The following is a 15,331-nucleotide window of genomic DNA, read 5'->3' on the forward strand; positions in this document are numbered from 1 at the left end:
TTGCTGCACTCTCAATAAAACACCAAATAAGATAGGCATAGATAATCCAATGTTGCTGGCACATATTCATATTGACAAAGTTTTACCTAACTCTCTAACCGCGCACGAGTTAGAACCACAATGATGGAAGTAATCTAATTCAATCACCACTGATTTGATGAGTAGATATAAGATATTTTCGTCGTCAAAAATATCCCTTAAATTATACTTAAAATGCAAAATTACCATACTCAGCTATAATTTTCACGAAATTTTCCGTGATTAAATCTGACGTGATTATACACATTTTTTAGCAACAATTTTTTTCCTAACTTATTTCATCAAGCCTATTCTATGAATCATTTATCTACGATTTTTTTAAAACTATCACTAAACTCATTTGACAATTTGATAGAATAGTAAAATCGATAACGTTGAAATATTACGTTTTTAAACACAAATAAATAATAGTGTTTATTTATAGCTTCGATTTCACAATAATTTATCACCTTCATGAAGTAACTTTTTTTGCTTCTCAATTTTATTTATTTGGTCATTGCTTTATTGTATCACTTTATAAAAACACATTTCACACATTCCATATACACTTGATTACACACTGTTGTTTAATAGTATTCTCTGTAATTTATTATTCCAATTAATCTATTGATACAGTATGACCACAATTTATGCTATAAAACCTAAGTAACACTTCAGAGATTCATTTTTGGTCATTATTCCATATTCTATATTGATTAGATTATGAATAAAAAAGTAGCACATCTTCTTAACGTCACTTGTTGCAATGAATCGAATATATGATTTACATCACTGAACTCTTCTGTTTACTATTCAAATTGGATAACACGACTGAAGATTATCACTGGTTTTTCGTATCTCTCGAAATTTCAAATACTTGGTGATTGTTCTAGTACTTTGATTCAACTATTGAAAATTCAATTTGCCCAAATAGAAGTTAGAAATGACGTAACCAATGACAAATTAAGTGATATCGAGTACTCTATAGAAGTGATAGATAAAATTCAATATTAAAATCAAATTTGATCGAAGAAAGTTTTTGTCTTATTATAATTTGTTGTCATAAATATTTTTATGATAAGGACAGACAAAATTGTGATGAACAACTAGAACAAAAAAGATAATTTATTATATCTATTATTATAAATACGAAAGTAAATTCAATTGATATTTTAGCGAAATAATTAACAAAAATTGATAACACTTACAAGAAAAGTAAAAAATTCGCTACACGATAATTTAAATATTAAAATTGGACTAAGTATTTTTTTGTTTCATTTCTTTGTTTTGATTATTTAAAATTTTTTGTTATTTCTTCTTAACACATTTACTTTCGCCTAAACGCACGGATCCACTGAAGTGCAAAGTAATCTCGAGCGTTTTCTAGTGTGAAAAAGTACAAGGAAAAAACAGATACGGAAACAAGAGCAATAACACCAGCAGAGTACTAAGAGCAACGACAGTGAAAAGAATCAGTTGCTGAACCGGTTTCGAGTGATCGCCTACCGAAGAATTGGTAATATGTACCCTTAACTGAGTCGCTCAGCCGGCACGTTTTTGCCGATTTTCTTGAAGAATAATAGTTCGCAAGTTCCTTTAGTAGATCATGATAATTCTACGCACGCGCTGGCTTAATCTTCACACCGGCAATTAAGATTTTTGACAGATAAAAAATAATTTTTTTATGCTATCGAATATATAGCACTCGAACGTCCGCACGTGAGTTGCTGTTTATGTCATATGTTTTGTTTGTAATTTACCGCACGCGCACGAATGTCAAGAGCGAAGAGAAGTAACACGAGCTACTGCGAGCACCGCAGAATCACGATTCGCACTGGTACGCCATCGAGCGTTGAGATACTTCACCAAGCCGAGGTTGATTCTCTCTCCGTTGCTGGAATACTGCTATCTCGCTTATCCTCGCTAGTGGATATACACAAACGCCAACAGCCTACTATCCTTTTTCCCCTTCCTAAAATCGAATCGTGTCGTCGATGGACTTGGCGCGCATGAGGCACACTCCGAAGAGTTTTGCGCGGGCGCATCACTTTATGTTTACCCCTATTCTACACTAGCTAAATTGCAACGTGAAGACGCAGGATGTCAGAAGAATATAAGACTTAGACCTTTCCAACTTTTACATTGCTTCACTTTACTTGTTTGAGCATAAATATCTTCTAATTTCTCCTATTGTTTACACTTGCTATTATGTTCATTCATCAATCTCACGTTTACATTGTTAGACAAAATGTTAATGTTTTTTTTTTTTATTTTACGGTAGGTATAGTTGTATGATTGTAAATATACCCATTTTCATACTTTGTGCGTATGGGCTATTATGTATTTGAGAAAGACAAGAACTTAGCTACGATTGTGATGTAAAAACGACTTTGTGGAAATTGCTGTGAATGAATTATAAACTGTCGTAAAGTTTGTATTCTAAGACTGCCACCAGATTTGAAAGAAAAAGTTAATTAACAGAGGTTAACATTTTATTCAGTAGAGAATAATAGAAGTGAAGAGTACAGAAATAATTAGTGGTTTTTTTCCAAGAAATAATTACCATTACTAAAATAATAGACAATCATTAGTTGTTTACTTAAAAAATATTATTTTATTTTTGAATAAATGATATCTAAAAAAATTATTTTTTAAATGCAGTATATACTTTGAATTATAATAACATTTGCGAATAAACTTTCGATAGATATATATTTTGGTAAAACATTTAAATATTTATACTTTGAATCGACATTTCTGTACTCATACTTATATAATGATGAGTCCATCCTTTTTTTTCTTCTGACAATAAATCTATAATTTTTTTAGTAACAAGAATAAATAAATAATTGTTTTTTAAGCTGTCAACATTGTTGTGAAAAAAATATTTAAAAAATCAAATGTATTTCCGAAAAAAAACTCGTAGAAAATAAAAGTTTTGCTTTTGAAATAATTACAATTATGTTATAAATAATATAATAAATCAAATTGAAGTGATAAATGTTCGTCAACAGTCACAATTTTAAAATAGGATTCATAGCAATCGATTGATATTGAAAATATCAAATAACTGACAACCATTCTTCAATGTTATCAATTATGTTCGATGTTCATAATAATAGTGAATAATCATCAATTTCTTATTGCTGTTTATTGATACTCCATCATTAGTAAGAATGTTTTTTACAGTAAAATATTGTCTTACATTTTAATGTAGGGGAAGGAAGGGTGAAGTGGAACACTTGCGAAAATGTAAAAATTTATTAAAATAATTTTAAAAACGTCTATTGCATTGTTTGTTTATTAATTTTTCAATTTATTAATTCATTAAAATTATTAACATTTATTAATATGATGGTCAAGTTGTTGATTTAAGTTCTTGGTGTTCCATTTTACCCCATCTTCCCTTATATAGGAAGAATAAATTTCTGCATTTTTACACATTGAAAAAATTATTTATACTTTTTTCTTCACTACTAAGAGTCACCACCCTTTATGTTTCCTTAGTCTTATGAACAGGTCACCAACTTGCTCGATGCCTCCAAGACGTCTGCTCTGTACTTGAAAAGTTTGGGTTTTTATATCCAGTTCTCCGCCTTATTCTACTATCCTCTTCTCAAGTCCAGTTGGAGGAGAAATTTCTATGGTGATAAGAGCACAACATAACGTACTTAACGCTTGTTCTCTCGTCTTTATTTTTTCCTTTTTTTACCCCTTCGTTCTTCGTCACTTTACTTTTTCACATCTTTCTCCCTTTTTTTTCTCTGCTAGTCTAAAAAAATTTCATGCTCGCAATCTAACTTCCTGTTATAACTATTTTCCACAATACTTTCTTGACCTTCCAAAAAAACTCTTTTTGAATTAATCATTCATAATCTGTGTTATCGACTTCTTTTTCGTACGAATTTTGAGTCCACTTTCTCTTGCACGTTGCCTCCTGCCAGTCATCTTTTCCTATTTTCTCGGCGTTGCTGTCTCTTCTTCCTGATGACATACTTGCCACCGTTCTGCGCATGGACTTGAAAGTCGGTACCATCTGAGATCCGTCGGCTCTTTTGGCTGTCATCTCTAGAAACTGCGAAGATGTTGGAAGTAGCGAACTGCCAGATCTCAATAGACACAGGAACATAGGTGGACTGTGGATGGTTTAATTATTGTTGTCAAAAATTACACAGAGGCACCATTGACCAGCTTGAACTAAAAATCTCGTTACTGGAGGAAAGTTGTGGAGAAACCAGAATTGGCTGAAAAATCTGGGTGAGCTACTGGTTTCAAGTAAAGAAGTCGAGCTGAAGTATGAGCGTACATAAATGAAAAGTCGGTAGTGGTCATCAACAGATTTCTAATGGTAGATGATGAGAAATTGTGCGAGTCGTCAATAAAGTTCAGCTTATTGATAAATATGAACGGTTTTGAAGTAAAATATCCCGATGCCGTTTGACTACGCCCAACAATCTTCGAAAGCCGAAATAAATCTGTTTAAAATCGGCACTCGTTATCGCCATCGTAGAAAGTATATAACCTTTAAATTATCGACAATTATCATTCGCAACACTATTGGTGTATTGGTGATTTGCAGGCGGTTGATACCCCGGAAATCATAATTACTGTAACAATCAATTTTTTTAAGGAAATAATTGCAGAAGCAGCTTTTCTGCCAGCACCCGTCGTATATCAATATGAGTTAATATATTAAAGTTCCTGCTAAACTAAACCCCCAAGTATCTAACTACTCATTTGAACTTGATCTTCATTTCGTCTATGACTATCGGCAGTTTGCTTTCATGTCTGACTTTCTTGTTTTTCAAATACAGTTCGATAGTACGCATAGTTTGGGTTAGTCTTTCTGCCTCTGAGTTTTATTTCGCGTTTCAGAAAAATCACTTCCGCGTTGGTATTCGATAATCCAAGTTTGGCATTCCTACACCATGTGAGTATTAAGTCTACTACTACTTGCTCTGTAGCCTCTAGGGCTTTTCTAAAATTTTTAGAAGTCATCTGCATAACGCTTGCCGTGTTCAGATTATTCGAGAAAGTCATTGAACATATTATTCCAACAAAGCAGTCCGTGCGAGGCCACCTTTGTAACTGAGTCAGTTCCCCATGATAAGCTGACTATTTGATTTGCGGATTAATTCGCCTATTTTTTCGGTCTATTCATGTTACTAGTGAATCGAAGTTAAATGGTTTTTTACAATACTCTAGTTAACCACATGAAATATCAACTAAAGTATCACATTCTTATTCGTCACGTTAATATCAAAAAATTGAGAAATCGATGTGAGTATAATATTCTAATAGCGAATAGACATTTCAGGTAAATGATTATCTTCAGGGAATACTTTAGAGCAAAAAATGTAACAAACATATCCCACTGCAATCTTTAGTCCCCAATGAAATTCCATCTCGTATAGTTATGTATCACTTTTATGCTGTTACCTCTTGGCGATATGCAAAAGTAGCAAATCCCAAAGCTACTATTTCACCTCGGGTACGTTGATACAATCCGTGTAAGAAAAATACGTAAGACATTCACTAAAAACCTAAATTATTAAAAAAAATTAAAAGCCTTATCAATATTTCCCTGATATTCATTTGTAATGCTTTTTTAAAGTATGAAATGTATTATAAATTTTAAAAAAATAAATGAAAAAAAAACATGATGAAAAGATAAAAATTTAATCGATTTCTAACGCTTTCTAAAATACTTGTGTAGAAATACAAACCGATTCAAGGCAAGTGCACTCCTGGTTGTGGCAACCTAAGTAAAGCCTCTATAATGTTTCCCTACGTCGAGACGTCGCCATAATTTTTCAAGGAGTTTCAGACTGTCGTACGAGACCTTGCCGTCTAAATGTAAGCTTGCGATATTTACACCGGTTTATCTTTGATTTATGCATATATTTTTTAAAAAAGACACCTTTATGGAATTACTCATGACCATCTGTCGGTCTGAGTTAGGGAAACAACAAATAAAAGAAATGTTTCCTTAAAGAAAAAAAATTCTTTTTGTAGGAAGCGTCCAAAAATAAGAATTTGAAATAAATTCTGTACTTCATTTCAGTCTTATATGAGGAATCTTAAACTTACAAGTCGGTGCGATGAAACGTGTTCTACAACGATTGTCGAGTACACCCTGCGGCAGAATTTCAATAGTTTGAATTTAAAATAAAGATAAACCCCATGAGACTGTGGTGTACTAGTGATCCATTACGTTTTATATATATATATATATATATACGAATACATGATTTGCTTTAGGCAATAATAATTTTAGTGTAAATGATATTCTAATGTCTGAAGAATAGAATGATCATTTAAAAAATTTTAAAACTGTATATTGTGAATTCTTTTTTACAATTGTAAAAGAATAAAAATTAATTTAAAATTGTTTAAACAATATATATTTGCCTCACTTGGAAATACTAAATGGTAGAAATTTTTTTCATAAATTATTATAAATATATATCGACTGATCATTTGAATATGAAAATCTTTCAAGATAACAATGATACCTGGTACGTTCTTGGGTAAGAATCAAATATATCTATTATCTAACAAACATTGTTGTTAAATATCAAACATGTTCATTAGCAATATAAGAGGATTGGATCTTGTTATTAATTATTAATAATAATTACACATAAATAGTATTTACCTAATCATTATTAATAAATAAAAATCAAATATTTTGATATTTTTAATTATTTATCCATCTTTTTGTTTCAAAAATTTTGTCAAGTATGTCATTTTAACCTGTTTAAGCTCACTTTACTTGCAGCGAATGTACTATGTATTTTAAAATAAATGTTTCTCTAACAATCAGTCATTGTATTAATACTCGCTACATCAATGAAGAATTTATTAATACATTATCAGTAACACAGATATGTAAAAAAATGAATAAATCACAAAATATGAAATTAAATTATACATTGATTGGCACTGAAAATAATTGAAGATAATGACAATGTAAATAAACAAATATTTTTGAATGAAAATTCAATTTACTTAGTTGAAAAAATAAAATATATTTTTACATACAAAGTGTTTTATAATTTACATTAAAAAATATTGACAATAAATGTAACTGTTAATCACTAACTTTTTCACACAACACTTGTAATAGCTTTAAATAAATAAAAATTTGTTATTAAAACACAGTGATAAATGTTTTTTATTTGTGTTCATGATATAAACTTTATATAAAAGCAAAAAAATTCCTCTATTTAGTTGATTTAATTAGTTTATCGTAATTTTTTCAATAACCTAATCGTAAATAAATATCATGTTGCAAAAACGCAGTGAAAATTATTCTATCGTTCTAATCAATATCAGCATTTTCTCAATATATTTATCTTTTCAAAAACAAAATTTGATTAATGCTTATATCACTTGATTGGGTTTACAGCAAAATTCATGGCTGAAATAACGTTATTCGTCTCCCATTTCCCTAGAGACTGCTTTTCGTGCGAATGAAGAAGAAAAAGTGAACAAGTTGAACTCATTCACATTCATAGTATTCCAAGTATTGTTGAAGCGAGGGTTTGAAATAGGGAAAATGCTTTTCATGGCTATTTTCAATTCATTTTACCGCAGTGTAAACAATGTAAACTGCGTAAACGTGCAAATAGGTAATCCAGCATCAGGGAAGAGAGTACAATTGATTAGATTGATTAATACCCAATCTTAGTAAGTAATTATTTACTGTGGTAACAGAAAATATCAATCATTCCGGGCATGTAAAGTCAATTCATGTGTGGAGTGACATTTAAAAAAATTTTTTCTTTATTTTATGAATAGAAATTAAAGTAAAAAATATACATTTACTCACTCTTGTTGTGTTGAAAAATTTATTTGAATCTTACAATAATGATCATTAAAACGCTTTAGTTATACAAATCGATAATACGATTAAATAAATACATCACTACTTAATGATGGTGGTAATCGATAATTGATCAACACGTAAAACATTTACCAATTAATATGGAATAAAAAGTCGTTGATGAAAATAATTGATATGACTTTCCGAACAAGAGTTTTATATTCATTTTATCAAATAATAATGACTCAATCATTTCCCATGACAGAACACTAAAAAAAATTTTTTACAATTTTTACTTTGAAAATTTAGTGAAAAATTACTCTAGTCTGAGAAATGCGTCCTTATTTCGTCCACTTGGTGAAAAATTACTGTTTTCACGAATACCTTTTCTAACATGAAGCAGGGAGAAATTTTATATTATTTTTTATTCTATTAAAAAAATTTCTGTAACGAAATCCAATCATACCTAACTTCCGTTGAAATTGTTTCCTTCTTTGAAATTATAGAAAACATTTATTGTTAAAAAAAGAAAAATAGGAGACATGAAGTGAAATTAATCTCTCTAGATAATGAAGATGATGACTCTAAGCTGTATATCAAATATAGACAAACTTTTTAGGTATGGAATCACGATAATCCCCGGAAATATAGAATCATTGTACAAGTGAATAGGTCGATGCGCAGATGCAACAGTGATTCGAAGAAACTCTATACATTTTTATCACATTTCTTTTAATTATTATTGTTGTATTGTTATTTATTATATCCTCTATTATCTATTGTAAATCCGATATTGCGAAAATTGGTCATAATTAGACCGAGAGGCTTTTTAGCTAAGCGTTTTATGACGGGTCAAATATAGAATCATTCTGAGTAAAGAAATTATTACGGAAGAGTAAGGTGAAAATTTATGAAAATTGAAGGATAGTTTACCAGAAATTCAAGGTAAAAATTTATTACAATTTATCGTAGAAAATTCAATAATAATAGAGAATTTTTTGTAGAGTAATTTTTTACATATTGAAAATAATGTTTTATATTTATTCGAATAATTTTTTACTATATTTCTAAATAGGAATAGATTACTTCAAATTCATGACAATTTTTTTGAAAAACTTTGTCAAGATAGATACGTTAGTCATGAAATTTTAGTCTAGTAAGAATCGTAGAATTATTATTAAATTTGTATTAGTTGCTAATAAACTCAGTTAACAATTGATTCAACTGTTAATAAATTGTAATTATAGACTCAAGTGTCAGTCAATGGAACAAGATATCTCAAAAGAATAAAACATTTTTACTTCACTTAAAAAATCTAGTTGTCTACATTTGAATGTTTTTTTATCGAATAACAGTAACAATATATAAGGATACATTATTTTTATTATATAGCCTGTTAACTCAGTCTATCCTTGATATTGATTAAAAAAAAATGGATAAATTAAATAATCCATACTATTACGTTTCCGAAAAAAGGTATATTTTTCACACAAATAATTGTGTCAATATGAAAGTAATAATCTGCTCTTTAACAATTAATATCGTTTAACTTTCGCGCGAAACTATTTTATTAACTGTTAAAGATAATACAGGTTTTTGAAATACCAACTGACGAACATGTACTGATGGAGTTCTTTGATGGCCGCCACACTTCTATAAATATACAACATGGAAGTTTAGCAAAGTTTTTAATGGAATTACAATTTGTTAACATTGGATGTTCCTTTAATTAATTACAATTTCTCTTTATTGATAACATGATTGACTATCAATAAAAATTCTTTAAAAATTTTGAAAATGAACTTAGAGCTTTTAGGTAAGTACTTCAATGATTGTCACAAATGTAATTGAGCAAAATAAAATTATAACGTTTACAATTATTTGCAGAATCTTTCGGTCAAAATTACCCGGAGGTATGTAAAAAATATATTATAAAACATTAATCAATATTTGTATTGTATTGTTAATAGATAGTAAAAAAATTCATTGTGTTGGAAATACATTAATTCATTGTGTTGGAAATACATTAATTCATTGTATAACTATTGTACAATATACCTCTTTTTAATATTTTTAATATGTATTTTTTTTAATAATTACATATTTTTATAGCTCAATTGTTATTTAACATTCAAAGCAAATGAATATTGCTTTCGGTATATTTAATCTATTAATGCATTACTTTTATTAATTAGGAATTTGATGGAACCTTGGATTGCATTTCTCTTGCTGTAACTTGTACATTCAATAAAAGAGGAACTTTATTAGCAGTTGGATGCAATGATGGTCGAATTGTTATATGGGATTTTCTGACCAGAGGAATTGCTAAAATAATTAGTGCTCATGTTCATCCTGTCTGTTCATTGAGGTATTAAATTTATTATTCAACTCATTTAATTTCGATGAAATAAATTTCATCAATTAGTATTATGTAATACAGTATTAGTAATCATATATTATATAAATACATATAGCTGGTCAAGAAATGGACATAAATTACTTAGTGCTTCAACTGACAATAATGTTTGTATTTGGGACGTTTTGTCTGGCGAATGTGATCAAAAATATCGATTTCCATCACCTATTTTAAAAGTTCAATTTCATCCTAGAAACCAAAATCAGTTTTTAGTATGTCCGATGAGACATGCAGCGGTTATGGTTGACATTGAAGGAACTCATCGAGTTATTCCTCTAGATGAAGATGTAAGTATATAGCAATTTATTGCGTGACTAGCCAAATTTATTTTTAAAATATACTGTAAATATTTGTTGCTATTTCTATAGAAGCTTCTAAACTATGGTATTGATTTCTTGAAAAGTATTTATTCTCATATTTTACTTCTACATTTTATATTTGTTTTTGTTATTACAGAGCGATTTAAATATTGTAGCATCATTTGATAGACGAGGATCTTATGTATATACTGGTAATGCTCGAGGTAGAATTCTCGTACTTGATTCTGAAACATTAACAGTAAAAGCTTCTTACAAAATATCTCAAGGCACAGCTAGTAATACAGCTGTTAAAAGTATTGAATTTGCTCGACGTGGCTCATGCTTCCTCGTTAATACTTCCGATAGAGTTATTCGTGTATACGACAGTACAGAAATCCTGGCTTGTGGTAAAGATGGAGAACCAGAGCCTATTCAAAAACTTCAAGATTTAGTAAATAAAACAATGTGGAAAAAATGTTGCTTTTCCGGAGATGGTGAATATGTTTGTGCAGGGTCAGCCAGACAACATGCATTATATATTTGGGAGAAAAGCATTGGAAATTTGGTGAAAATTTTACACGGAACTAAAGGAGAACTTCTACTCGATGTTGTGGTAAAATGTTAAAAAAAAACATTTATTAACTTCCACTTTTAAAATTGACATTACAGCACACTTTCGTAATTTGATATCAATTGAGTCTTTTTTAATTCAAAAAACGGTAACGAATGAACTCAAATAATATTAATCAAAGATTAAATGACACTTTTTTTTATCGTTTTTTGCTTTAGTGGCATCCAGTTAGACCAATAATTGCATCTATATCATCAGGAGTAGTGTCAATTTGGGCTCAGAATCAAGTAGAAAATTGGTCTGCATTTGCTCCGGATTTTAAAGAGCTTGATGAAAACGTAGAATATGAAGAACGAGAGAGTGAATTTGATTTAAGTGATGAAGATAAATCAGTTGTACAAGGAGAAGAGGCTCAGGATGAAGAGATTGAAGTAGATGTTGCGGCAATTGACAGAGTTGCTGCCTTTTGTAGTTCAGATGAAGAAACTGAAGATGTTGGATCTCTACAATTTTTACCGATTTCACCAGATGTTGAAGAACCCGAAGATAATCAAACTGCAGTACACGAGCCTCCTCCAAAAAAGCATCGATCTCATGATATTCATCTACAAGGAGCACCTGTCGATGGTGAATATCGTTTAAAACTTGTTTGTTCAAGAAAACATATTTTTTTTTAATAGAAAATAAATAAATTTATTGTTTTACAGAAATACATCCACTGCTAAGCAAAAACAAAGACAAACCTGCAGCAAAAAAAGGAAGACCTCGACTCGAACACCGTAGAGGAAAATAAATGAATTTATATTTTATAATAAAATTTAATCTTTTCAGTAAACAACATGGAAGCACATAAAAATGGTGTATTATGAAATAATACTAAACTATGTTAACTTCAGCTTCATGTAATACAGATTCGTTAATAAGTTTTGTAATTACTAAAATGAAATTATTGAGCCATCTATTTTTAAAATATAATAGTATATCTCATTTTTTTAATTTTGACAATTTTATTACTTCCAAAGATTAATTTAATTGACAAATAATAACCTTTAATTTTATACCAAAAAATCCAAAAGACACTATATTAGATAGAGTTTACAAAACATATTTATACTTCAACAGAAACTCCAATTTTTATAGGCCACTCGAATTTATATCCATAAAAATACTTACAATTATAATTTATCAAAATCATGTCAGATTGATATTTCAAAAAGTGTCTACATGATTTTGATTCAACTTTTCAAATTAACACATGAATATTTAATTTTTGTTTGAAAAATATTTCCAAGTACCTGCTTTACATATTTTACTCCAATAACTTTGTACTCCAATTTTAAATTTTTTGGGTTGAAGACAAAGATGTTTCTAAATAAAGTAATTCTTGAGTAGTAATTTTTCTGAGTAAAAATTATTTTCAAGAAGAAATATACCAGACAAGTAATTTCTTCTTGAATAAAAAGATTTTGGAGTAAGAAAAAAGAAAGCACTATTTTTGAAATGGTTGCAAAGTACATATCACTTGGAGTTCATTGGATAGTGCTGCTATGAGTAGCATAGAATGGGAACTAAATGTTCATTTTGATTTACATTGTAAAAGGTTATGTTTATGTTATGATTATAACACTTATCAGATACATGAGATAAATAATTTCATAGGTTAATCATGATATAAAAGAGTTTGAGTAATATATGTTACTCAGTGAATTTTAACACCAATTTTTATAAAGTGTGCATATTTCCTAATAAATTATTCAACAAAATGTTCGGGTTTTCAACACTTACCCAAAACATCTATCAAAAATGGTTCAATGTTCAAAGACAGACAGTCGAAGGTGTTCAATTAATGCAATTAGCCTTATTTAGAGGAGGAATTATTTTTATCAGTTCCATTGTTACTATTTGGATATCGATATTTCTGTATACTGCATTCTATTATTCATACATGCCAAATATGTTATACACTCGTCCAGTACATTTAGGATTCCAGTAAATATGAATTCATATTTTTAATATGTGTTTAACAGTAGTCATATTCAAAAACTGTATAACATAATTAATTTTGTTATAATTTGATTGTTTTTGATGATAGAACATGTTCGAAAGAAGGAAAAGGCATGTGCAGTTATCCATCAGCTTATGAGCAATTGACAAAAAAACAACAATTGTTGATGGTTGGACAACCATATAAAATAAATCTACATCTTGAAATGCCTGAATCACCGGCTAATAAAGAACTTGGTAATTAATTTTATTTTGAAATTATTAATTTAATTACAATTTAATGTAATGCATTCTAACGATTTCAGGGAGATAAAATGTCATTGAGAATAAGAACATGGTATTTTTTCTAATTAGTTTTGTTTTCATAATTATAGTTAACATAATGTGTGTATGTGTTTATTAGGTATGTTCATGGTATGTGGGAAGTTGTTCAGAAGAAACAATAATTTTATGGATGAATCTTGTAGACCGACGATGTTACATTATCGTAGTAAACTATTACATTTTCTATCAACGTTTACATCTTTTCCAATATTATTTTTTGGTACTCAGGAAGAAAAACAAACTATTGTTGTAGAATTATTCAGCAATTTTATTGATGACCAAGTAAACAACAAGCTTTTTTAATGATAAAAAACGAATTTTTTCCTAAATAAATATAAATTATTATTATTTCAGGACTATCCTGTCACTGGCCTTCATGTAGAAATACAATCACGCCAAATTGAATTTTATTCTGCATCAGTTAGTATTCAAGCCCATCTATCGGGTTTGCGATATTTAATGTTTCATTGGCCCATTTTTTCTGCTGTTATTGGAATCGGTTCTAACTTATTTTTTATTGCTCTCATTTGTATATTATCGTATTTGCATTTCACTCACGAAAGTGATTTACATGATGGCCAATTTAATTATGAAAAAGGAGAATTGGAAGATAGCCATAAAAATAATACTGATTGTAAATATTTTAATCAAATTATTTTTCTGTTATATCGATATAATTTGAATTATTATATAGATTTATTCTTGTTTCATTTTTTTTCAGTGTCATCAGAATCGTCTTCAATAGAAGATGCATCTATGCTTGAAGATGTAATGAAAAGCAAAGAGGAGTTAACTGACTCGGAACTAAACTTATTCCACAATAAATCTAGTTTTATCGAAGAACTCCAATCAGATCAATAAATGGTGATGTATACTTTGTAAACAGAATTATTGCATTCTAGAACAATGATAGCGTCAAAAATTCAGATGAAATTTTATTTATTTGTTGTTTATACAATAATGATGATAGAGGTATATAAACAATTCCTTTACAACTTTTGTTATACTGTCTGAACTTTATTTATATTCTACTGTAAATTTGTAAATATATGAATTAAATATAAATACTAAAATTTAGCTTTAGTGAACCATTTTTTAGAACATTCTTTTGAAAACCTCTTATGAAATCATAAAAAAAGTAAACTAAAATTTAAATTGAAATATTTTATCATCAACGTGTTTATATTATCCTATTGAAAGCGATTCATGTCGGTGGGTTATAAAGTAGAACACGCTTCAATAGGGAAGTAAACATTGTTTTTAAAAAAAATTCACCCCAAAAAAGTGTTGTATTAAATTAAAATCATACTAAAAAAATCTTGTTTAAAGTTTTATGTAAAAACAAATATATTTTTATCATAAACAAAATGACAGATATTTTGATATCAGTTTTCATTAACTAGATGCATTTTTTCATGCACAGAAGTTTAGAACAAGTTCGCTAAATATTTTAAGAATGTGAAATTATTCTGTACCAAGCCAGGTGTATAAAGAAACTTATATACTTCGTATCCCCCCACTTATAATCACATTGAAAGGTCATTCAAGAGCAGCGCCAGCAAAAGACTATCTTCCATAAAGATACAAGTGTATTTCATTGGATACAGAAAACCGGTTTTTCAAGTACCAACCCTATATATCGTCATCGTAGCTTAAGAAAGAGTGCGAATTCGTAAGGCTTTCTTCTCTTTTTCGTGGCCTCGTATTACCCGAGATTCAGACAGGTGTTATTCGTACCACCCATATACTGTTTAAGGATTTCGCAAACAACGATAGTATGGCTCAAAAGTATCCTTTGCTGAAATATTCGATTTTTCAATGTTTTCAGACAAAATATAAAATAGTAAATAAAATATTATTTATTTTTTATT

General features: G+C 29.1%; 2 protein-coding genes across 2 annotated transcripts; both read left to right on the plus strand.

The window, feature by feature from the left end:
• The first annotated feature begins 9,522 nt into the window (after positions 1-9,522).
• On the plus strand, positions 9,523-12,083 carry Rbbp5 (retinoblastoma binding protein 5). Its single transcript, XM_035080781.1, has 7 exons — positions 9,523-9,662; positions 9,734-9,759; positions 10,042-10,214; positions 10,321-10,549; positions 10,719-11,174; positions 11,351-11,759; positions 11,840-12,083. The coding sequence occupies exons 1-7, from the start codon at positions 9,644-9,646 to the stop codon at positions 11,923-11,925; spliced, it is 1,398 nt and encodes a 465-aa protein (XP_034936672.1). The 5' UTR covers positions 9,523-9,643; the 3' UTR covers positions 11,926-12,083.
• Positions 12,084-12,733: 650 nt separating this feature from the next.
• Seipin (lipid droplet biogenesis associated protein seipin) lies at positions 12,734-14,485 on the plus strand. Its single transcript, XM_035080786.1, has 5 exons — positions 12,734-13,121; positions 13,225-13,373; positions 13,540-13,742; positions 13,815-14,094; positions 14,182-14,485. The coding sequence occupies exons 1-5, from the start codon at positions 12,895-12,897 to the stop codon at positions 14,319-14,321; spliced, it is 999 nt and encodes a 332-aa protein (XP_034936677.1). The 5' UTR covers positions 12,734-12,894; the 3' UTR covers positions 14,322-14,485.
• Positions 14,486-15,331: the final 846 nt, after the last annotated feature.

Source organism: Chelonus insularis, unplaced genomic scaffold, assembly GCF_013357705.1.
Source record: "Chelonus insularis isolate UGA/USDA-ARS -01 unplaced genomic scaffold, ASM1335770v1 contig_316_pilon, whole genome shotgun sequence".
Classification (NCBI taxonomy): Eukaryota; Metazoa; Arthropoda; class Insecta; order Hymenoptera; family Braconidae; genus Chelonus; species Chelonus insularis.

Excerpts from the sequence above, each read along its gene's own strand:
- Rbbp5 (XM_035080781.1), top strand. Across the intron at positions 9,760-10,041 it reads TCGGTCAAAATTACCCGGAG|GAATTTGATGGAACCTTGGA; the intron begins GTATGTAAAAAA and ends TTTATTAATTAG. Across the intron at positions 10,550-10,718 it reads TTATTCCTCTAGATGAAGAT|AGCGATTTAAATATTGTAGC; the intron begins GTAAGTATATAG and ends TTGTTATTACAG.
- Seipin (XM_035080786.1), top strand. The coding sequence starts at position 12,895 with ATGTTCGGGTTTTCAACACTTACCCAAAACATCTATCAAAAATGGTTC. Across the intron at positions 13,122-13,224 it reads CCAGTACATTTAGGATTCCA|AACATGTTCGAAAGAAGGAA; the intron begins GTAAATATGAAT and ends TTTTGATGATAG. Across the intron at positions 13,374-13,539 it reads ACCGGCTAATAAAGAACTTG|GTATGTTCATGGTATGTGGG; the intron begins GTAATTAATTTT and ends TGTGTTTATTAG.